The sequence below is a fragment of the Carya illinoinensis genome, chromosome 5, assembly GCF_018687715.1.
Source record: "Carya illinoinensis cultivar Pawnee chromosome 5, C.illinoinensisPawnee_v1, whole genome shotgun sequence".
Taxonomy (NCBI): domain Eukaryota; kingdom Viridiplantae; phylum Streptophyta; class Magnoliopsida; order Fagales; family Juglandaceae; genus Carya; species Carya illinoinensis.
Genome location: NC_056756.1, coordinates 20,580,727 through 20,604,111, shown reverse-complemented (window position 1 = coordinate 20,604,111; position 23,385 = coordinate 20,580,727). Strand labels below are relative to the sequence as shown.

Sequence of the window (23,385 nt, the reverse complement as noted above, 5' to 3'; positions counted from 1 at the left end):
AAGCTCACTTATAATTTGCTGGCTCAATGAACAATCTGGAATGCACAACTGTAATCCACGAAACAGATACCCATTATGCAAAACAAAATCATGACGGTGACCATCAATTACCTCCTGAAATATCCTTCCAAAGGAAGGATCAGCTACATACATATCTGTGAACGTCTCAAAGCCTGCAACTTTGGTACTCATGCTGGTGAGGAGTAAGGTACGACGGCTCAGGGCATCTGCGACGCGGTTCAGACTCCCTGCTTGGTGCCTCAGCGTAAAGGTGAATTCTTGCAAGTATGCCACCCACTTGGCATGACGTCTACTCAGCTTGTGTTGGCCATTGATGTACTTCAGGGCCTCATGATCGGTAAACAGAATAAACTCCTTCTGTACTAGGTAGTGACGCCAATGCTTCAGGGACTGAACTATGGCATAGAACTCCAGATCATAAGTGGAATAATTTTTCTTTGATCCCCATAGCTTCTCACTGAAAAAAGCAACCGAACGACCTGCCTGACTCAGAACACCACCAATGCCAACGCCAGATGCATCACAATTTACCTCGAACACTTTGTCAAAATCAGGGAGTGCCAAAACTGGTGCCTCGGTCATCTTCTGCTTGACCAGTTGAAAACTAGCCTCGGCCTCGTCAGACCACTGGAAATCACGCCTCTTGAGGCACTCTGTGATAGGGGCAATCAGAGTACTGAAATTTCTAATGAACCGGCGGTAGAAAGATGCCAATCCATGGAAACTTCGGATGTCATGTAAGGTCCTTGGTCTGGGCCACTCCAAGACTGCATCTATCTTTGACTGATCTGCATGAACACCATCAGTAGACACAACAAAACCAAGAAAAGTCACAGAAGTAGTGAAGAAAGAACACTTCTTCTGATTGACAAACAGGCACTCTGTTTTCAGCATCTCAAAAACAGCACGGAGGTGATCGAAGTGTGAAGCCCATGTCGGACTATAAATGAGGATATCATCGAAGTAAACTACAACGAATTTCCCCATAAAAGGCCGCGAGACCTAATGCATAAATCTCATGAACGTGCTGGGCGCATTGGATAGCCCAAAAGGCATGACCATCCACTCATACAACCCTTGTGGCGTCTTAAATGCCATCTTCCACTCATCTCCAGGCCTTATTCTGATTTGGTGGTATCCGCTTTTAAGGTCAATTTTTGAGAAGATCTTAGAACCAGATAGCTGATCCAACATATCATCCAAATGGGGAATTGGAAACTGGTACTTCACTGTAATTCTGTTGATAGCTCGGCTGTCAACACACATACGCCAAGAACCATCTTTCTTTGGCACTAGCAGGGCAGGGACTGCACATGGGCTCATACTCTCTCAGATATAGCCCCTCTCCAACAACTCTACCACCTGTCGCTGCAACTCTTCAGCCTCCTTCGGACTGAGGCGATATGCTGGTCGATTTGGCAAACTTGACACAGGAACAAGGTCAATTTGATGCTGAATATCCCTCATAGGCGGTAGCCCAGGAGGAAGATCCTCTGGCATCAAGTCAGAGAATTTTGCTAGCAGCCGCTGCACCTCTACTGGTAAATCTGTATCCACGTCTATTGCACTATTCTCGCAAGGTAGTAAAGCATAGACCACGCCTCCATGCTCAACCTCATCTAAAAACCTGGACATGGAAAGCAGGTTAGTATTATTGGCTACCAGGGTAGGAGTGAGTCCTTCCCGCCGGGGCGCCAACACAATCTTTTTCCCCTTGATGTTAAGGGAATACATATTCTTCTGTCCATCATGAATGACACTGCGATCATACTGCCAAGGTCGACCCAACAATACATGACACGCATCCATAGACACAACATCACACCAGGCATTGTCGAAATATTTTCTACCAATTGAAAAAGACACGAGGCATCGCCTATCAACTGTTACCTCACTTCCTTTATTTAGCCATGACGACTTGTAGGGCTTAGGATGATAGTCCGTCTTCAACTGCAATTTCTGGACAACCTCCTCGGACACTACATTCTCACAACTACCGCTGTCAATGATCATTTTGCAGACTTCATCTGCAACTGTGCAGGTCGCGTGAAAATATTGGTTCTCAACCAATCGTCCCCTGAATCGCCCTTGGGAGTCAGTAGACTCTTGTGAACGACTAGAGTCTCATGACCATCTCCATACAGCACATCATCAGTCTCATCATCATCATACATGGGCTCGCCAATCTCCTCAGTCTCGTCTACCATGTTTTCCTCAATCAACAAAGTTTTGCCCTTTTGATTAGCAGGCTTCCTGCAATCAGTCGCCCTATGCCCCTGTTCACCACAACGAAAACATCTAATAGTAGGGTTAGAATTACCCTGCGGGGGCTGCTGGAGAGGACGGGAATCCTGAGGGTGAACTGGTCGACTATTTTGATCGCTCCTAATCACTGGTGCTTCGGAGGGGAAAACAGCACCAGTGAAAGTAAAGTGTGCTCCTTTTGTCATATACAAAAAGTAAAAGATTAGGTTTGAATTTTTTGAAAAAGAAAGTGTGCTCCTTTTTTCATATGCAAAAAGTAAAAGATTAGGTTTGAATTTTTTGAAAAGGAAAGTGTGCTCCTTTTGTCATATGCCAAAAGTAAAAGATTAGATTTGATTTTTTTGAAAAAGTGAATGATGTTGTCTTTGACATGTGAATCTTTTTAAATTTGAATATGAAGTCTCATATTCCTATAAATAGATCATTTGAGAGCTTCACATTTACAACACCAAGAGCATACAACATTCATTCAAAGCTTTCATTCTCTCTTCTCTAAGCATTGAGCCTTAATCCTTGTTCATTTTGAGAGATATAGTTTGCGTTGTATTGTTCTTATTTCACTCATTGAGGAGTGTTTTTTGATAACCTACCCACTATCAGCTCTTGTATCAGAAAAATGGTGTGTATAACCCTTGTGCGTGTAGAAAGTATTCTACATGGGGAATAGTTGAATCACCACGTGTAAGGTGATTGCAAGTGTAGAGGGTGTTCTATACGGATCCTTTGTAGCAGTGTTGTTCAAATGTGTAATAGGTTTCTATCTCCACTTGAAGGAGGTTGAATAGTGAATTTGGGAATCCTCAAGGGGTAGCTTGAGGCGAGGACGTAAGCAGTGTGGCCGAACCTCGTTAACATACTGAGTTTGCTTCTCTCTTACCCTTACTCTTTATATTTATTGTTATTTCATATTTTGTTTATATTTTATATTATATATTTGATTTATAATTATTATTGTTTTAATACAACTCAATTCACCCCCCTCTTGTGTTAGTCATCTGGGCAACAGGCGGTTACTGAGATGCTGGGACATGTAACACAAAGTTATACACTCCTCGTATATGACAAATAATATGCAATGCTCCTAGATATTTTAGCAGTATGCAATAAACGTACAACGAAAAATAGAAGAAGTAAAGAAATCTAAGCAATGTCATGGGCAATTGCATAGTACATGGTACAAACTAAAAAAAAACTTTTACCTAACTTTGTTACATCATTGTCATCGTTAATCAAAAGAGAGTTATCAAAACATAATATGAGTTTATGTTTTCCAAAACACGCGACCAAATTACTTCTTAAAATATATCAATTTTCTAAAAACATTTCCCCTTATAGGAAACAGGATCCCAACTCTAGGCACCTTTTTATTTTTTTCCCCCTCATAGCCGTTCATCCTTCACTGGCTTCTCCAAAACCCAATCCTTATCCATATTATTGAAGTATCATATCTCCTCAATAAATTGAAGGATCTTATAGATCTCCTGATCTATAGCCTCCAAGTGCTTAAAAATAGGCTCAGGCCTACTTATGTCCATCTTAGGCACGATCCTCTCCGGAGGAGGTGCTGTCCTCTTCCTCTTGGCCATCGGCGTCACCTTCTAGTCTTGTACTAACTTCTACCATTATCGAAGAGGAATAATAGTAGAAAAATTGCAACAGTAAGATTTCAAGAAATCTCAACAAGTAATCACACAACATACCACAGTTAATACGAGCATACAAAAGGTATTTCATGCAATGCATGCATGGACATGTATTTAACTCATGACTGAAACCTAACCGTAACTCATGCATCGTACACTTTTAAAAACTTGTGATAGAGATTTAACATTTTCATAAAATAACTTTACTTTCTTTTCTTTCTTATTAAGCTTAACAGAATTTGTTCTTTTCAGAGCATATCACAAGATTTGCATCAAGTGATTCATAAACATGGGAGCTCATATACTTGTTCAGAGAGTGGAAACAACACGATTCCCCTTTGCATCACGTGCTTCTGCTAGTTACCGCACCATCACCTGTCTGTGCATCGTAATGACTACGTCTTAAACATAACATAACTTATTAATTCGACAATACTTTTTTGGGTTACATGCCTTATGCACCCACTAGCGTTAGGCACTACCCCGCCCTGGCATTCTTTAAAAAGAATCCATCCAAGGCACGTCGACTCAGGGGTTACCACTCTATTCTTAAGCACTCCAGAGTGGACAGAAGAGTTCCACTAGGACATCCACCCGCCCTAGCACTTGGGGTCATGATAAAACTTTTTAGAACATCATTTCATTTCCAAAACTCTTTTTGTTTTTGAAAATGTTTTTCTTTTGAAATCACTTTTCCCAAATACATGTGATATGAGACTTAAGACATGTGTGCTAACACTTGATATATGCCATATGAGATACCATGCATGAAATAACCAAGCATAACATGTTCAATTCATATCATGATAACATAGGACTCATAAGGTATTAAAACACAATCATGGAACTAGGTAAACTAGCCTTGGCCGAAACATATATGCACAAGAACATGAAAAATCATCACTTAAATACCCCAAGCTTCATCCAAAATGCTTAGAAATCATAGCATTGTAAAACAAGACATGAAATCATAGAATTTGATCAAGATCCGAATCACTCAAAGTAGGGTAAAGCCAACTCATCAAAGGTCTTAAAATAGCAACATCATTTTCCTTAAAACCGAGACATGCAAGGGATCTTATTACCATTTTTCATCACAAACCCATTCACATTAGTCATTCAATAATCATATTTCAAATTTATGTAAGAGTATTTAAGCAAACAAACAAGAATAGCAACCAAAGTAATAGAAACAACCAAAAGATTTACATAAATGTATACATGCATTAACCAAAAGTAAGTTGAGTGTATACTTACAAAAATCCACGTAAAGTAACAAATAGCAAGTTGTAAATTGAAGTGTAACTAGTTAGAATAAGGGTACCGAACACACACACACACAAATTGCACGGGTTCTCCACCGTACACCACAATACAGGACCACCTATGCCACCGCACCACCACCAATAGCCATCTCCTCTCACTGGCGATCTTCCTCAACCATCCCTTGCCTAGCCAAGGTCCCTACCCTTCTCACTCTCCCCCACGCTCTCATAGGTCTTCCATGACCCAAGACTTAGATCCACCATCATGGGCCACAGTGCCGCCTCCCCCTTGCCACCACAACTCCGCCAGTAGCTCCCTTAAGCTCATCCATGCCTAAACTAACCTCCAACCACCCCTTTGCCTCACACACACCCTCACACTCTCAGATGCATTGTTCACAGCTAGATGTCGCCATGCTCTACCCCTCACCGTCATTCCAAGACCACCATGAGCCTCCCAATAGTATGGATGAAAGGGAGTTCACATGGAGTGTACTCTATGTGACTTCATGATGCACCAAATGGCGTGTCACGAAGGTTTGGATGGCGTAGTTGAGAAGCTTAGAACGGGTGGTGTAGTGTCAGGAACTGTGAAACAGTGTCCCAAAGTAGTTGTGACGTGAACCTACCATAGTGATGGGTGTCATGGTGTAGCTTGGGATTAGCCTCGAGCTATGTGATAAGACGGAATTGTAGTGTGAATGGGGTCTTGTCATGTAAGTGTTAGGATGAACTTGTAAAGGGCCAGGAAGTAGGAAAGTCTTACTAACTGGCTTTGAGTAGAAGTTAGTATCGGAGTATGGAGCTTGTTTATATAACTGGGCATTCAACGGGTTATAAGTTGATCTTAGGTGATAAGGGGGCAAGGTACATGTGCATCTGGTGAGACACATGTGCCTAACAAATTTACCATATATAATGAGTAATCTGTCCTAAGCATGGTTACACGATGTTTAAGCTTCAAAGTTGGTTTAAAGTCATGTGCCATGTATGGATGGGAATGAGGATTTAGTGTGGGCTATGATGTGTGAAGGAAGTGAAGGGTGTACCATCTATGATGGGAATGCGTGACTTAGTCGGTTTGAGTCATGCATCGAAATGTGGTTAATAGGAGAGTAAGATAAAGGTCTTAATGTCTTAGCCCTAAGGTGAATGAGCACTCAAGGTAAATTGTCGAGTTTGAAAGAGGTAGTAACTGTAAGTGGTCCCGAAGGTTTTAGCATAGTAAGGGACACGTAAGGGCACGAGATAGAAGGAGAGTGTTTCCAAGCGAGGTGTAGTTCTATTTTTAGCTTAGTTGCTTATGTACTAGATTGAGAATGATGCTAAGGTTATGTGTATGCATATAGGTTAAATCTAACATGCACATGAATGGACGGCATGAAATGAGTATGGCATGGAGTCCAGGTAAGTATTACGTTCATACTTTTCTAGAGTTTTCTAAATAAATGAATGAAATGAAAATGAAAGTAAAATGTTTTTCCTTTACAAAATGACACAAAAGATGTTTTAAGATAATATGGAAAGTCTAAGTCTTCAAGTATATGTATGTAACGGCCCTTCTTGGTAGCCCATTTTTATGCACCCAAAGTATTAAGTGTTAGAATGTGAATGGATGGTACACATAGTAAGTATTATATATGTTTTCATGAAATGAAACGCGAGGCTTAGGCCTCATGCTTTAAACGACGTGAAGAAAGTGTTTTAAAATATCCCTATGAATTGATGTTTTAAAATATCCCTATGAAAGATGATGTTTTAAATGATGCCTTGAAAGATGATGTTTAAGCTCGTGCTTTTAAATGACGTTTATGAATGAACGAACTGATGAGTGAAAGAATGAAATAAATGACCGAATGAATTAATGTTTCAATGTATGAAAATATGTAACGGCCATATGAATGAATGAATGAATGAATAGATTGCAATGCCGGGTAAGTAATACTGGCAGTGCTCCTAGTGTTGTCCCTAATTGAAAAGGGATTCCCAACCCATGGCAAAGGGCAGAGTCTGGGTTCAAAAGAAGACCGCTAACCCTCACACAAGGGGCATAATAGTGTGTAACGGCCAATGGAAAGTGATAAGAAAGAATGTATGTATGTTAAGAAAGAATGTATTTATGCTTAGACTCTTTAAGAAATGAAGGCACAAGGCATGGGGAAATGTTTTACAAAAGAAAAAAAGACGTTTTACTAAAGAAAATCATTTTCAAGAAAAACCATGCCTCGAAATGTTTTAAATAAACGAATATCTTAAGTATGGTATGTATGGAGTGATGAATGCATGATTGAAAACTTATGTTATTATATTTTAACTGTACGAAGTAATGCTTACGAGTCTTCGACTCATTTTAGTTTTTATGTGTACCCGCCCAAGGACAAGACGAGCAATACACGTCAGGACGAACACTGCCCAATGGGGAGGGCACGGAAGCCTAGGCACAATGTTTTGTACGAGAGACTTTTAATTATAAAGTTAATGTTTTCCGTTGTAACTCTTTTTAAATTAATAAACACGTTTTATTTTACAAACATTGACTCTTTTATATCCTAGCATGAAAGAAAAAAATTTTAAATGAATGGTAATTCCTATCATTTTTCTTAAAATTATTTTCTAAAAGTCTCACCACAAGGACGGGCGCTACAGCACGAGACTTGTTGCACGGTTGTATCCGAGTCAGAATTTAATATCGGTGGTCATGTGCTTGACCCTTTTTGGAGTTCATTGGCTTTGAGAACTGTTGATGCCCTTATTTGTGCTCAAAATTGGTTGGAACATATGTAAACATCAATTAATATTCGTTAGTCCATATATAATGTAGAGAGCTTCTTGTTGGAATCATGTAATGTTTTGATATTCATTTGTTCTTATAATTTAATTTTAGAATTTTTCATCATAAATATATCATAAATATTTGCTAATATTTGATGTTTCATTCTTATCTTTGTTTTTATATAAAGTTGGGCTCAAGCCTGTTTTAAAATGTTGTTCAAGCCTGTTTTAAAATATACTTTCGATTGAGCTAAATTATTACATTTTTTATATATTTAGAATCAATATATTTTAAATATTTCATTATATTAATATTAGTTTTAGATGGTTAAATGATTAATATGCATAAATCTGAGTTGTGATTTAAATTGATTAATATCATGATTTATGTTTAATTTTATAACCTGTGATTTAATTGAGTAATATTTTTTCAAATGTACAACATATTTTTTATATTCTATTATTATTATTTTGTAGTTTCTATTTATTTTTCAGGTCTTATTCCATGTTGATACCTTTCCTAGTAATTTTGACATTAGGCGGAACCAAATGCGGGGGTATATATATATATATTGTTTTTTTGGAAGCACAAAAGCAAGCCCCACGTATTGCTTTCCTAAAAAATAAAAAAGTAATGAAGTGGTGGAAACATGCGGGACCCGATTGGCAACATGAGCGAAAAGAGTTTATTCCTTGAAGGGATATGAAGCAAGAAGACAAAGAAACAGTGATTTTCTTTTCAATAAACACAAAAGTGGCTGGAAGTATGGAACACGCAAGACACGGACTGAATAGAAAAAAGTGCAACGTAGCAGGCTTCGTTTTGGACTTGAGATGCAGCAGGCAATTAAAGCTTTCTTTCCTTGCTTTTGAGATGCAGCAGGAAGCTAGCTGGAAATTGTTGGGAAAAAGACGGGGACTCTTGGACGCATGCGGGAAGAAAATATTTGGGATCCGGTTTTATGGAAAAGGAAAAAGGATGGTTTTGAGGAACATAGCATATTCCTCTCCAAAGAGGCTGCACTTCAGCTTTTAAGCTTTTGAGGGGCTTACTTGTTTTTGGGCAGCAGAAGCCAGACGTAGTGGAACGCAAGAGACATCACGCAAGAGGTAATTTCTGTTTTGGGGAGAAGAAAGAATGCAACGCAGGGGGGTTTGTTCAGGCTTTGTTTTCGGTGCTCCTTCACAGCTGAAGGTCGCAGCATATTTTGAGATTTCTCTGTGCAAGTTGAAAAGGCATTGCAGCACTTTTGCTGGGAGGACGACTTTAGCTTTTGGCCTGGGAACGGACAGACGGAGGGAGGGAGTTTTTGGCTTTATCTTCTCTCCACCTTTCCTCTCTTGTGACTTTTGAGGCTATTTTTCGAGTGTTGGGTTTTTTTTTGGGTTTTATTTTAGCTTTATGATAGAGAATATTTTTGTAATTTTCATGACTCTTATGATGAATTTGTTGGCTAAATTTTCATATTAAGATTAGAGGTAAAATCCAATGATTTGGACATAGTTTCGAATCAATCATAGAGTTTATATTGTGAGTTTGATTGATTGAATGATTTTATTATTGGATTTTGATTATTTATATATTTATCTTAGTTTATTGTGATTTTCGAATATATTGGATGCTTGAAAAATCATTATGATATTCAAATGGGTTTATGAATGTTTTGACCATCAATTGTTCATACTTAATCATTAATGATTAGTTTTTTTGGCCTTAACTACTAAATCTTCCAGTTAAATAGAATAATTGTTCTAGTTTAATTGAAATAAATTGAATGGAGACAATATTCTAAATTATTAAATGGATTCTTGAAACCTTAGTCATTTTATGTATCGCTTTATTTATCATTTTAGTTGTATTATGTTATTATGAAAATATTTATCTCAATAATTTTCTCTTTTATTTAATTGCACATTCTTTTCAATAATTTGTTTTCATTGTTTAAGTTTATTTTCCTTATTATATAAGTAAATTTCTATAGATTCAATCCTGTTAAGTATTACAATATCTGTATACTTACAAGTAAAACTGCTTTGAATTTTTGGTTCACAACTTTGAGTAAAAGTTTAGGCGTAACAAGTTTTTAGCACTATTACCGAAGATTGCAACATGTGATAAGAGTTTTTAATAATAATAATAATAATATTTTGCTAACTTTCTCTTTTTTTTGCAAGTACATTTTTTGTTTATTTTTTTTTAAAAAAAGGGATAAAGTAGCATTGTTTTCATTTTCATATTATTTGGTAATCTCATTCCATTCTCTTTTATTTTCTTGCTTATTTTACATTTAGTTTTTAGAATAGAAGACTTAAGTTGTTGCATGTATTGATTAATTTTGAAACTTTTCCATTCCTTTTAGTTTTTTTTTTTTTTTTATGTACTTAATCTTCTATGATGAATGATCTCGTGGCAACATGATCAAACTGCTAGATTGTGGAAAGGGAAAATTGTTTTAGGAGAATTGTTTGATAGGTTGTCTGGAGATTCCAAAAATTCTGATTCTGATACCATGGATGATGATTATAGTGTTTATGACGAACTCGAAAATGAGGATATTCAACATAATCCACCAATGAAAAACTTTGCATGAGTATTTGCAACCAACAAGGATAAGTACTTCATCTTTCATGATTTTTCCTATGAATATGAGGATTTTGATTTAAAGCTTGGAGTAATTTAATTACTTCCCAAGTTTCATGGTTTAGGCTCCAAAAGTCCTTATTTACATTTAAAAGAATTTGAAGAGGTTTGTGCAACTTTGCAAAACTAAACTGTCAATAATGATATTAAATTAAAGTTGTTCCTATTCTCTTTAAAAGAAAATGCTAAAAATTGGCTTAATTCCTTGAGACCAAAATCTATTGGCACATTGCAAGAAATGCAAATAGAATTTTTTTAAAAAAAAAATTCCTACTCACAGAACCAACACTTTTCGAATAAACATTAATAACTTTTCTTAGAAAGAAAATGAGACATTTTTTTTAGTGTTGGAAGCATTTTAAGAAATTATTAGTAACTTGCCTACATCATTGCTATAAGACTTAGCGCACCATTAGTTTTTTTTATGAAGGTTTAACTTTTCAAATGCGCTAGTTTGTAGCGATGATGTATAATGGTGAATTTTTAAATAAAAATCCTGATAATACTTGGAACTATTTTGACCAATTGGCTGAAAATCTCAATCTACATTTTCTCAATGTTGAGATCGTTTTAAGGAATTATTACTAACTTACCCACATCATTACTATAAGACTTGGCGCACCATTAGTTTTTTCTATGAATGTTTAACTTTTCAAATGCGCCAATTTGTAGTGATGATTTGTAATGGTGAATTTTTAAATAAATATCCTGATAATGTTTGGTACTATTTTGACCAATTGGCTGAAAATGCCAAATCTTGAGACAACACAGATCATTCTAATTGGTCAAATAAGTCCAAGTCTAATGTCATGCCTCAAGAAAGTATGTATGTCCTCAAAGAAAATGATGATGTGAATGCTAGAATAACCAGTTTGAATAGAAAAATCGAGGCCACGAAACTTAAGAAGGTAAATTCAGCTAAGGTCATTGAAAAAAATAAGAAAACTGTGGCATATATGAGAGTAGTAGACACCTAATTCGGGATTGTCCAACAATCCCGACTTTTAAAGAGATGTTGCACGAACAAGTAAATGCTATGAATTCTTAAAAAACAAAACAAAAAAAAAAAAAAAAAAAAAAAAAACCTTTTTCTTTCCCTTATTCCAAAACATATAATTCAGGATGGAGAAATTACCCCAACTTTAGTTAGAGGAATGAGTTCAATTCATTATTTTATATATTATAATATATCATTATAGTCTATGATACAATTATAATATTATTATAATATACTACAATATATTATCACTATAGTATTATATACTATAATACACTATATTATATAATATATAATATAATACATTAAAACCGGAAAACCGGATCAAACCTGACCAAAAATCAGTAAAACTGGAATACCGGTTTAGGAAGTTAACTGGTGCGTAATCGGTTTTGAAAAATGTAAAATTGATACATACCGGTTTGGTTCTAAATTTTGTTCAAAACTAGACCGAACCGGACCGGTTACACCCCTAATTGTAGGAGTGATGTGATGATAATTTCTTTTGACAGTACGACTTTGGAGTTGAATATTTTCAATATTGTAGGTGATGATGATGATGTGCACGAGGTAAATTTGATTCAAACTCTTATTCAAGATAAATTTGATTTGTCAATTTTTTTTGACCATTTGGAGGCGCTTGTTTTGTTCATTGTGAAAATTTTAATAATGATTTTGTGCATGTATCTATGAATTATTTTGTTAGAATCTACTCTTATAATTGACACTGATAAGTGGAGGACACATTTTGAGGAGTTGCCACCTCATGATATTGTGTCCCTTCCCTCAAGTGTGCAAATACCAAAATTTGATTTGAAACCTATAATTACTGAACTCAAATATGCATTTTTAGGCCAAGCAAAAACATTACCAGTGGTTATCTCCTTAAAACTAGATAAAATTCAGGAGAAGAAATTAGTTAGTATTCTTATTGAACACAAAGATGTAATAGGATGGACCATAGTTGGTATCAAATGAATTAGTCATTCAATTTATACCCATAGGATATATCTAGAGAACAATACTAAGCCCTCTAGAGAGATACAACATAGACTCAATCCCAATATGAAAGAGGTTGTTAGAGTAGAGGTGCTGAGACTTCTAGATGTAAGGACCATTTACCTTATTTCTTATAGCAAATAGGTTAGTCTTACACAGGTGGTACCTAAGAAATTTGGTGTGACTGTAGTTAAGAATGCAGATAATGAGTTGATCCCAACTCGAGTTACTATTGGTTTGCGTATGTACATTGACTACAGAAAACTAAATTTAGTTACTAGGAATGATCACTTTCCTCTACCATCCATGGATCAAATCTTTGAATGGGTAGCTGGCCATAAATTTTATTATTTTTTAGACGATTATTCTAGATATAATGAAATTGAGATTGCTCTTGAAGATCAAGAAAAGACCATATTTATATGTCCATTTAGTACCTTTACATATCGAATGATGTCATTCGGACTTTGTAATGCTTCTGTTACATTTCAAAGATGCATAATGAGCATGAGACTTAATGAGGCTAACTATCCTATATTTGTGAGGATTGCATGAGACTTGTTGCATGGTTGCACCCGAATCAGTATTTAGTATCGGAGGTCATGTGCTTGAGCCTTTTTGGAGTTCATTGGCTCTGAGAACTATTGAGTCCCTTATTTGTGCTCAAAATTGGTTGAAACATATGTAGACGTCAATTAATATTCAAGAGTCTATATATAATGCAGAGAGCTTCTTGTTGGAATCATGTAATGTTTTGATATTCATTTGTTCTTATAATTTAATTTTAGAATTTTTTTATCATCCAGATTTACTAATATTAGATGTTTTATTCTTATCTTCTTTTTTGTTTTTTTTTAATAAGTAAAATGCTCTTAAATTGTAACGATTCAATGGAAGGCTCAAACCACATGACCTATAATCCCAAAGGACTAGTTAATGATAAGAATAAAATGAAGATTAAAGTTGGGCACATTCAAATATCACAAGCATTGAAGATTAAAGTAGCAAGAGTGAACAATGAACTTGAAGATAATTTATCTTATGTTTTGTAATTTTCTTATTTAGTAATATTTGTATGGTGCATTTGTGCAAACAAACAATTTGGTTTGTATGTGTAATGTGTATTAAACATCAAGTAGAATTTTTTTACTTTTCTTTTTAGTTATCTAGTATGTACTTACTATTATACTATTTCTAATTTGTTTTTTAACCTAACATTACAAATATAGTTTTAAAAAATAAAATGAAACTTAAATATTAAAATTGCATTTTAAAATGTCAGTGGATGAGATTATGACTTTAATTGGGCCCCAAATTAACAATTTAGGCATAGTTAAAAAAAAAATTACCCAAAATCGATCGAAAACTATCAAATAAACCAAAACTAGTCTATCTAGTTTTTTCTCCCTTAATCGGTCAGTTTGACCAATTTAATACAAATTGAAAACTAGTCCGTTCAATTTTCAGCTCTACTATCATAGGATGGTTGGAGAATAATAGTAAAAGGAATAATAGGTAGCATGGCTAGTTGGAATGTCCTTAACTCAGAACTCCATAATGTGACATAGATATATCGGAGCGAAAGTAGAGTTAGTGAGTCAGAGTTGGGATAAAACAAATAGAGGCGCTTCGGAACAGCCCTCTTGATTTGAGAAGAAAACCAACCCTCAAACTATAATGAGACACGTAAGTAATTGTGAAATAACCACCATACGCCAAGATACAGGAGATTCAATCTGAAAATAGAAAGAGAAGAGAAACCCTGAGGTGTAGCCCTCTGAAACCCACCCTTCCCCACTGCACAGCTCCACAATAGTTCGAAGCTGTCTGTAACTCTTATTTGGCATTTTCTAAATCAGAAAATCTACACAGCAGCCTCACACTTTTTCACACCATTGAAAAATATAAATTTATTATTTTACCCTCTGTTATTTTATATTAGTGTGTTGGATATGGGGCTGCTGCAGCAGTTCTCTTTCTAAATAATCATCTCAAATGTAACATTATTTGATCTTTGTTTTTTTAATTTGTTTATTTAAATTACAAAGCCCAACTCCCCTTGTTGAGAACCTACAACAAAGCTTTCCCCTCGTTGAGCCTTTTTTACAAACAGTTGCTATTCATTTCTCAGATGAGTTATCAATCTATATGCCAGGATAATTTCCATAGCCCAAATTACAAACACTTCAAAATACTATCTAACACCAATACAAGACTAGCATGAAAAGATTAAAATGAGTATACACAATGAACCGAAAATGAGATTTCTTGTCTTTGTGAAGGACACGGCAACATTCCTGGGAGTCAGCGCTCTGTCTGGGAGGGCCGTGAGGGTCAAGCTCCGTCCGTCAAGTTGCTGGCCATCATCATGTATTCTGTCGTTAGGGATGAGTGGGGTGGGGATGAGTTTGGGTTGGGATGAACTGGGGTGGGCAAGGGGGGTTTCAGTTGGAGTACGAAGAACAGTAGCACAGGTTGCTGGTCTAAACTGAATCAGGTGTAGTAGGCATGCACATGGTAATAAATTGCTGATGTGCCAAAATGTTATTGGAGGGCCGGTTATTGGGGGAGACCAGTACGGCTGGTTTTCAGGTTTTCTCTACAACCAAAATGAAGCAAAGAAAGGACGGTGCTAGTCACACCAAGAGAAGCCATCTATACTTTGTACCGAGATGTATTAAAGTATTTTTTTAAAACATTTTTCTGTGTAATTTTTTTAGATTAAAAAAACACAATACTAAACAATAAACAAACACAAATATTTAAAAAAAAAAAAAAAACATTTCAATATAAAAAATAGTACTCTCTCAGTGAGTCTATCATTTTCCCAGAAAGAAAGTTAATAAAACTTCAATATTAATTTTGGGAACTGAGCTATTTTTGTTCCCTATTAAAATGAACCTATAACTTCCCAATTCTCTCTCTATATTCTTTAAATATTATTTTTTTACTACTTTTTTTTAAGGCTTTATTGATTTATTTATAATTTCTTTACCCTTTCCTTTCTTTTCTAAGGGTAGAGAAGAAAGAAGCCAGATTAAATCAGACTAATTAAATATGCTCACATCCTAACTCACGCCAATTAAATTAACCCAAATAGTATGCTAATAACACTATGTACACCACAAAACTAGTGTGACTCCGTTACTATGTCACCCACTGTCACCATCACATCCACCATAGACACAAGCACCTTCCACACACCTGATTTGATCTGTGAAATTTTGATGCAAGTCCAACTTCTAATTAGAATAAAACAAAAACAAGAAAAATTAAAATATTGTTCAAGCCTGTTTTAAAATATACTTCTATTTAAAATTAAAAGAGTCATTTTCGAGAACTTTGATATTCAGGTTCAATCTACAACATATGATATTCAAATTAACTTTATATCGAGAACTTTCCCAGCTAAACCCGTTAAACTGAAATAGCAATGCTACACAATCCAACTCAGAAACTTCTACTAAACACACTTCTCAAATATTTTATGTAATTATTGTTACAAGCTATTGAATCATAATCTTAATGTGAACATTGAGAAGGTACTATTTTTTTTTTTTTTTATGACGGGGAACCACCTCACGGCAGAACCCTTAGGACTCACCCATGGAATCTAAACCCCTGGAAAGACTCATGAAGCAACCCACCGCCATGGCCTCCCACATAGATCGCAATTGATCCCAAGGAGAATCTAACCTGTAACATAGCGCTCATGCACACAAATTCACCCTTACCACTTGGGCTAACTACAGGTACTACTGTTACGGGAGACGCATGCCTGAGCTGACCTCTGCTCCGGGGTGTAGCTCAGGTCTGGCCCTGTTTACTAATTCCTACAAACCAGTCAACTGTGCACAAACATGGAGAATCCTATTTTCAGTGCAGGCATATCAGCGCAAGTCAAATATTTCAAACCTCAGATTTGAATTTTTATAGACACTAGAGCAATCCTCGTAAATGGTACTTCCATCTGCGAGGTCTTTGTGAGGGTGAAATCCCGTCTCTTGGCACTCTTTCAGCACACTCATGCCACCAGGGTCAGATAGCCGAAATATTCCATAGCTCCTGGAGGAAATTCCTTTCATAAGTTTCTGAATAGCGTAACTCAGAGATAATTTAGACTCTCAGTTTTCAAAAAAGACAACACTGCTTGCACAGCAGCAGTCATGTTTATTTTTATAAAGACAGAAAGGAAGGATCCACTTGGCGTTTCTATTTACTTAAATCTCTTAAGCAGTATGGATTATAATAAATTGTATTTTAGAATAAATTGATTTATTAATGCATAGATTCTAATCTGGAACTTTGTGTTTAAATGCTTCGTTATCAGAGTTTTCTGTAATACAGATCAAGGACCTTTTTACCCAGAAGTTCTCTGCAGTCTTCAAAAGAATAAGCAGAGAACTGTGTTCATAAATGACTGCAGAACTTGTTTTTCTGGGTTCACCAACATTAACTACCAGTTTTGTATCAGAAAAAGACATTACAAGTGATGCAGGGTGTTGACTAGGCAGGCAAAGCAGGATAAATTAGTTATCAAATGCAAACATGAGCTAAAGGCTGACCATTAATGAACGGGAAAAAATAAAGAACCAGTAGAGCTGGCCCAGTGATGCATAAATAAGGACTAAAAGGTGAAATCCACGGACTGGTGGAGTGCTATCACTTTAACCTAAAGCAAAACCATTCATGTTAAAGGCACTGCATGGAAACCAAGAACTTTGGTTGAAGTCATGGTGGAAAGCACAGTTGACTCAGATTTTAAAACTAATATCATATATCTACCAAAAGCACTTACTCCGTATATGGGTTTAGTTTGTACTGACACTTGGATTGTTGTTGTTATTGTTAGCAGGACCCATGAATTCACTTGTACCCCTATATAAGTGAATTAGCTTGTCTGAGGCTTGGAGGCTGATCGCCCTTGAACGTTATCATTGCCTTTGATTTCCTTTCATTTTCATTTACTTTCCTTTTTCCCAACTCAAAACCGACTTATCCTCATCTGTGTTAAAATTTTTGTAACTGGTTTTTAACCACCTAGAGAGCTCTATTTCTAATCTATGCAGAAAAAAAAAAAAAAAATGGCCCTAAATAGAGGTTAAAAATAATGAAGTTGGTGAGCATTAAACTACAGAGATGTTCCACACCTCGATGTATCAGTCGGAGCCATGACAATGGCAAAAGCCTCAGGTACCATTACCTGAAAATAAAATATAAAAGAAGCAGTTCAATGTCTGTTTTCCTCATCAGTGAAGTGGGACCCAGAATAAACTACTGAATGAACTATTATCTACCTTTGCAAGTAATACCACTGAAGTGATTTATAATTGTGAGCACTAGTTGAAAGTGAGGAGAACTATAATCATGCTAATCTTGTTGTGATTATTTTAATCCTAACAGCAGTACAAACACTAAAGTGATCTATAAGCACGAGCACTTCCCAAAGAGAATGTATCACTTGTATACTAACGCAAATCTTTCTGTTGTTTCTTTTGATCCTAACACCTGCTCGTCGCATAAAACGATATAACCGCACCACCAACCTTGTTGCAGAACCCCATCTATTCGAAGTGTTATTTCAAGATTACAACTACCCAAAGAGGCCAATCTGCATTAATTACTTTAGTTCAAAAGACATTTATTAAGTTCTGCAATACATTGGCCACACAAAAATTCTCTACACAATAAGACTAATGTGGGTCTCTCAAATAAAAAAGAAGAAATAAACGAAAGTAATTCCTCAATAAATGAAAAGGGCACTCAGACCGAATAAATTACCTGATATGAGTACTGAGTGTGCACATCTACTGATGACAAGAAACAAGTTTGGGACGGATGTGTCTGAAAACGAAATTAAAAAATTAGATGATCATGTGAACAAATACTGATAAGTTTTATCCAGAACAAACTGGATGACTAAAAAACATGGGGAAAAAAGAAAAAAAAAAGACCCTCAATAGATGCTGAAGCCTTAATTATTGTGAACTCAGGAAATCTTGACAAACTTCATTGTGTTATTGAAGCCAAGACCCAAGAAATCTTCAAGTACTACCAGTCTTTGAGAGAGCATTGGGAGAACAAAAGAAGTAATGAGAAAGGAATATGCGAAGAAAAACATGGACAGGTATGCATACATGGATCCAACCCACAGGAAAGAGTGATTGCTCATTTTGAATGGCAAAAACTTCCTCCTCATTTATAGCCTGACACTGTCAATTCAGAATTTAAGTCAGCAGCAAGGATTAATGGATTTAGAAATTGAGCAAAAACACAATCAAAGTGAATAAAAAGGCCCTGAATACTAACAGAACTGGAAGTTGATTCCTGTTTGGGTATGATAAGCGTGGTCACATAAAAGACTCCTTCTTCCTGGACACATGAAGGAGACGAACATATCATAACTTCGAGTTAGCAAATCAACCTCTTGAATCAATCCCCACATCTCTAACATTCAAGGAAAGCACACCTAATAAAGAAGGCTTAAACCAAAGTATTAAAAAAAATAATAAATAAATAAAAATAAATAAAAAAAAACGTGACTTTTCCCATGACTATTTTAAGATAGCTATTAGCATAGGATGACACAAAAGATTTGAGATTCTGAGAAGAGATGAGAGACCTTGCAGAAATATTGGTGAAACCTGCAAACATAAAGCATCTAAGTCTGGGTTAAAAGAAAACGACCATCTAATAACTTTCTTTTGATCGAACTACTATCCAATAACTGGACCAATCATACTGTATGAAACACATTCACGATCTAGCATTTAGTATGAAAGCATGATTCTTACAAGAGAGGCACCAAGAATGCCACAGGTTTCCAGATCCTTGTCTGTGTTGTCTTTAGAAAGTTCAAGAAAATCCTCCATCAACCTTGTCGGCTAACACAAATATAATAATCTCCTATTAGCCACATTATTCCTAAGGCAGACATAATCATAGAAAAGGCATGTGCTTGAAGCAATTCAGGGAAGTTGAAAACTGAAAAAGAAGATATTGTTTCAGGTAAGCTTAAAAGCATTAGGCTCAGAGAGATGATTCTGCACAAGTACGGTGTTACCACAAAATAAAGATAACAAAGAATTAAAAGGAAACAGAATAGGGAAATAAAAATAAATAAATAAATAAATGCATTCAGTTCAAGTGTTCTTACTATATGTACATCTCGCAAGACCGTAGATGTCGTCGACTCATCATACGACTTTGGGTGTCCATGTTCTGAATCAGCAACAGTAATATTTGAAGATGTTTCACCTTGAGGTACCTTCTCTACACAAGAGATTATAGTAGAAGGAGAAGACAATGTGACAGTATGAACTGTAATATGCTGACATTTGCAAGCTTTCTCAATTGTTGGACAACGAAATTCCAGTGAAGAGCTACTAGTTTTAGAATCCACTGTATATATAGATACCGTCCCAGAATTCTTGTTGTTAATCATCCTCAAGCTATATAGTGGCAAAACAGAACACAAATTAATATTCTGCAATAACAAGATTCTGCGTAGAAATGGTAAAATTCGAAATTTGCACTGAGGTTCCTGGAAATGAACATAATTTCTCTGGAAAAGGTGAATTATCATTACCTTTGGTCTCACATTTCTGTTGTGACAGAATTTCTAACTTGAAAGGAACTACAGCCAATAAGGAAAAAGCTCAAGATGGGTCATGGCAAATCTGAACAACATAGACCATTCACCCAGGGAGCTATGATCTATTGTAATATTTAACTTCAGCTCCCTACCTTGAACTACAGCCCATTCAAGTTAAGCTCTAAGATTATCCATGGATGCTCAATCCATTTCAAAATAAAAGGGTAGTAATAAATAAGTATTGTTTTAAAAGATCAACATTTGAAAGTAAATCAATTGAGTCGTTATGGCTCTTCATGCCCCATAGAACTTTTTTTCTCTCAAAAGAAAAATAATTAAAGCAACAGTAATGCCAAGTTACACTTTAATTTTCAGCTTAATTACACTTAAAATGCCATAACCTTGATGAGATAGAGAAACACAGGCCACTAGCAGCAGTTTAAGTTGTTTGCATGTTCTTCAACAGACTCTGGGAAATCAGTATCAAGTATTGGAAACATTGAAAAATTTAATTTAGTTAAGAAAACATTTCATAATTAAATATATATCTCATGTGCAGTCCAAATTCTAGAATCTGTGGGGCAAACATACCCCTTATATCTTATGTCTAGCACGTGTTGACTCACTAATTATCATCTGCCATTCTAGATATATGATCGATATGGTTTCAAGACAGGCACCTACAGGGTTTCTGTAACTTGTTATGACGATGTTTTCCTTTTGACGAATTATCACTTCAAATCAGAGACAAAGTCTTGACTAATCCTAAGAGTGAACAGGTCCTCAGCAAGGACTTTCCCACAAGTGCACCTCGACTAATTGGAGGTGAAATTCCCCAGTTCAATTGCGTCAAGAGTGTGAACATGGAATTTCTAACCCAGGATATTCAGTTTCAACGGCTCACCCCAAGACCACTTCGCCACTCCTTAGAATTGCTAAGTTTCATTGGTGACTAGGGACACCTTTTCTCTATTTTTTTCCTTCATTTTAAGAAAGAAAATAGAGAAAAAGTGTCTCAAATCACCGCATACATAGGCGATGCTCTTGTATATGTCCCGTATACTCAGGTCTTTGTCTACTTTATGCTCAATAAAAAATTTTTTATGGATAAAAAAATAAAAATAAAAAAAATACCAATGCCCCCTTGGGGTTGGCTCAAGTGGTAAAGGCCTTGATCTTGGTGGTATGCTCACTCCAGGTCTAACGTTCAAATTCTCTTAGGTGCAAACAATTTCTAGAGCCCATTGAATGTGGGGAACTTCCCATTGAATTATCCAAGATGCACTTACGAAAAACTCCTTAAAGGGCCTGTGCACCCCCGGAATTAGTTGGGACTTTGTTCTCCGACACCCAGTGCCAATAAAAAAAAATCACCAAAGAAACATGGAAATTCCCAATTAGGGAAAAATTCCCTCGGTCAAATACATCTTCAGCTTTTAGACACCGATTCTATGAAGAGAGCTACAAGGTGCAAAGCCCTGATCTTAAAGCATCATTATAATGAAATCAAATCGAACATCTAAAATTGCTCACTAAAAAAATCCAATTCAAAAAGTCACCAATCAGAACAGTTCTGGTTATCAGAGACATATTCTGGTATTTATACTCCAAAGTACCTATCTTTTCCATAAGCAAGCTTTGACAAATTAAAAGAAAACATAAAATTAGAGCATTATTAATTTCACAAGAGTCATTACAAGTCAGTTTCAAGGGGATGTTTTCAAGCAAAAACGAATAAAGAAATTAAGAACTTGCTTTCAGTCTTCGGATATGGAAATTATATACAAAAAAAAATGGTTATCATTTTATTAAAGAACGTAGAAAGAACCTGATTGATGAGGTTGTTGGCGATTCTGCAGTTAAGGATGATCGGAATTCGGCTTTTCAGCTTTTCTTCCTCTACTTTTCCAAAATCAAACTTATCGAAAGAGCTTATCATTTTTCCCTGCTGATCGGTCTGCCATGTCGTTTTTGCGGTCGTTGGCATCTTCGTGTCGTTTCTGTCGTTCTTCTTACGACACGCATTCTAACCTCGTCGTTTGATCCAGTTGTCCGTAGTAAAAAAACAAAAATTATATTTAAAATCGTTTTTGTGTACTCTTTCATGCATTTTACTTATATAATTAATTATATATTAAAAAAATTAATATAATTAATCACATCAATAAAATATATAAAAAAATATGTAAAAGTGACTGTATATAACATTACTAGTAAATAAAAGTAAATCGCAAAATAAGTAAACCATTATTTTATAATTTAGCTTTACTATTCATCATTTTCTCATATTACATACTATATTTATTTTTATTTTATTATTTTATTATTTATAAAACTAATTAAATTCTTCTACTCATTATCTATATACTATAATTTTGTAAGAGAAAAATAATTAAAAAATTATGTGTGGTGTTAGGATAATGAATATAAATTTTTTTTTTTATAATTTTGACACAACTCTTAAATGACATATTATTATTCTTTGAATTCAAGTTCATAGATATTTTTTTTTTTAAATATGAATTTGAGTCAGGGCTAATATTCTGACTCCATTATTTTTTGTGTGTTGGTTTTTATGTGCTATTTTTTATATGTTTGTTAATTTATCAAAATCTAATTAAAAAGAAGTAAGTTTTTATTATTAGTTTTGTTTATAATTTTATTGGATGTGATCCGATGTCTTATTTAAAAGATAATTCATATTTGCAATCTTAGAATGTACAAGTTTCATGCATTCTCTTTGAAAAAAAGTGGACAAATTTGATATTTACATAAAAAAAATATTTTTTAACGATAGATCTCGTACTTTTTTAAAGAGAATGCACAAAACTTAAACATCCTAATACTATATATAACATTGCTCAATTTAAAAACTCTGTTTTCAGTTTGCATTATAGTTGGCATCAAAATATAGCCAGGTTTAGATACAAGAGTGATCTCAACTCATTTCATCTTATCTCATCTCATTTTAAATGAATCGCTTCTCTTGAATAGTGAATAAAACAATATTTATGTTGTTTAAACTTGTTTTATTCGCTTGTTATAGTTTAGCCATAGGTACAAAAAATAAAGGTGAAATATTAAAATAATTCTTGTCCGAAACAATAGAATAACTTTATTTAAATGCATTCTCATATAAATGGCAAACGAATGTATTGTTATTTATTCTTTATAATATTAAAGTACAA

General features: G+C 35.2%; 2 protein-coding genes across 7 annotated transcripts; both read right to left on the bottom strand.

Moving 5' to 3' along the window:
• Positions 1 to 1,350: 1,350 nt before the first annotated feature.
• On the bottom strand, positions 1,351 to 2,034 carry LOC122310185. Its single transcript, XM_043124060.1, has one exon. It carries the CDS (start codon positions 2,032 to 2,034, stop codon positions 1,351 to 1,353), a length of 684 nt encoding a protein of 227 aa, XP_042979994.1.
• Positions 2,035 to 15,914: 13,880 nt separating this feature from the next.
• Positions 15,915 to 22,184, bottom strand: LOC122310955 (AMSH-like ubiquitin thioesterase 2). Of its 6 annotated transcripts, none has more exons than XM_043125246.1 (10): positions 22,026 to 22,122; positions 20,192 to 20,239; positions 19,760 to 20,054; positions 19,398 to 19,487; positions 19,226 to 19,264; positions 18,913 to 18,975; positions 18,741 to 18,815; positions 18,385 to 18,447; positions 17,754 to 17,806; positions 15,915 to 16,668 (listed from the first exon to the last, which is right to left on the bottom strand). In XM_043125246.1, the coding sequence occupies exons 3-10, from the start codon at positions 20,045 to 20,047 to the stop codon at positions 16,494 to 16,496; spliced, it is 846 nt and encodes a 281-aa protein (XP_042981180.1). In that variant the 5' UTR covers positions 20,048 to 20,054; positions 20,192 to 20,239; positions 22,026 to 22,122; the 3' UTR covers positions 15,915 to 16,493. The 6 variants fall into 6 exon arrangements, with proteins under 6 accessions (XP_042981180.1, XP_042981181.1, XP_042981179.1 ...); XM_043125247.1 differs by lacking the exon at positions 20,192 to 20,239 and adding an exon at positions 20,599 to 20,666 and having other exon boundaries at positions 22,026 to 22,106; XM_043125245.1 differs by lacking the exon at positions 20,192 to 20,239 and having other exon boundaries at positions 22,026 to 22,184.
• Between the last annotated feature and the right edge of the window lie 1,201 nt (positions 22,185 to 23,385).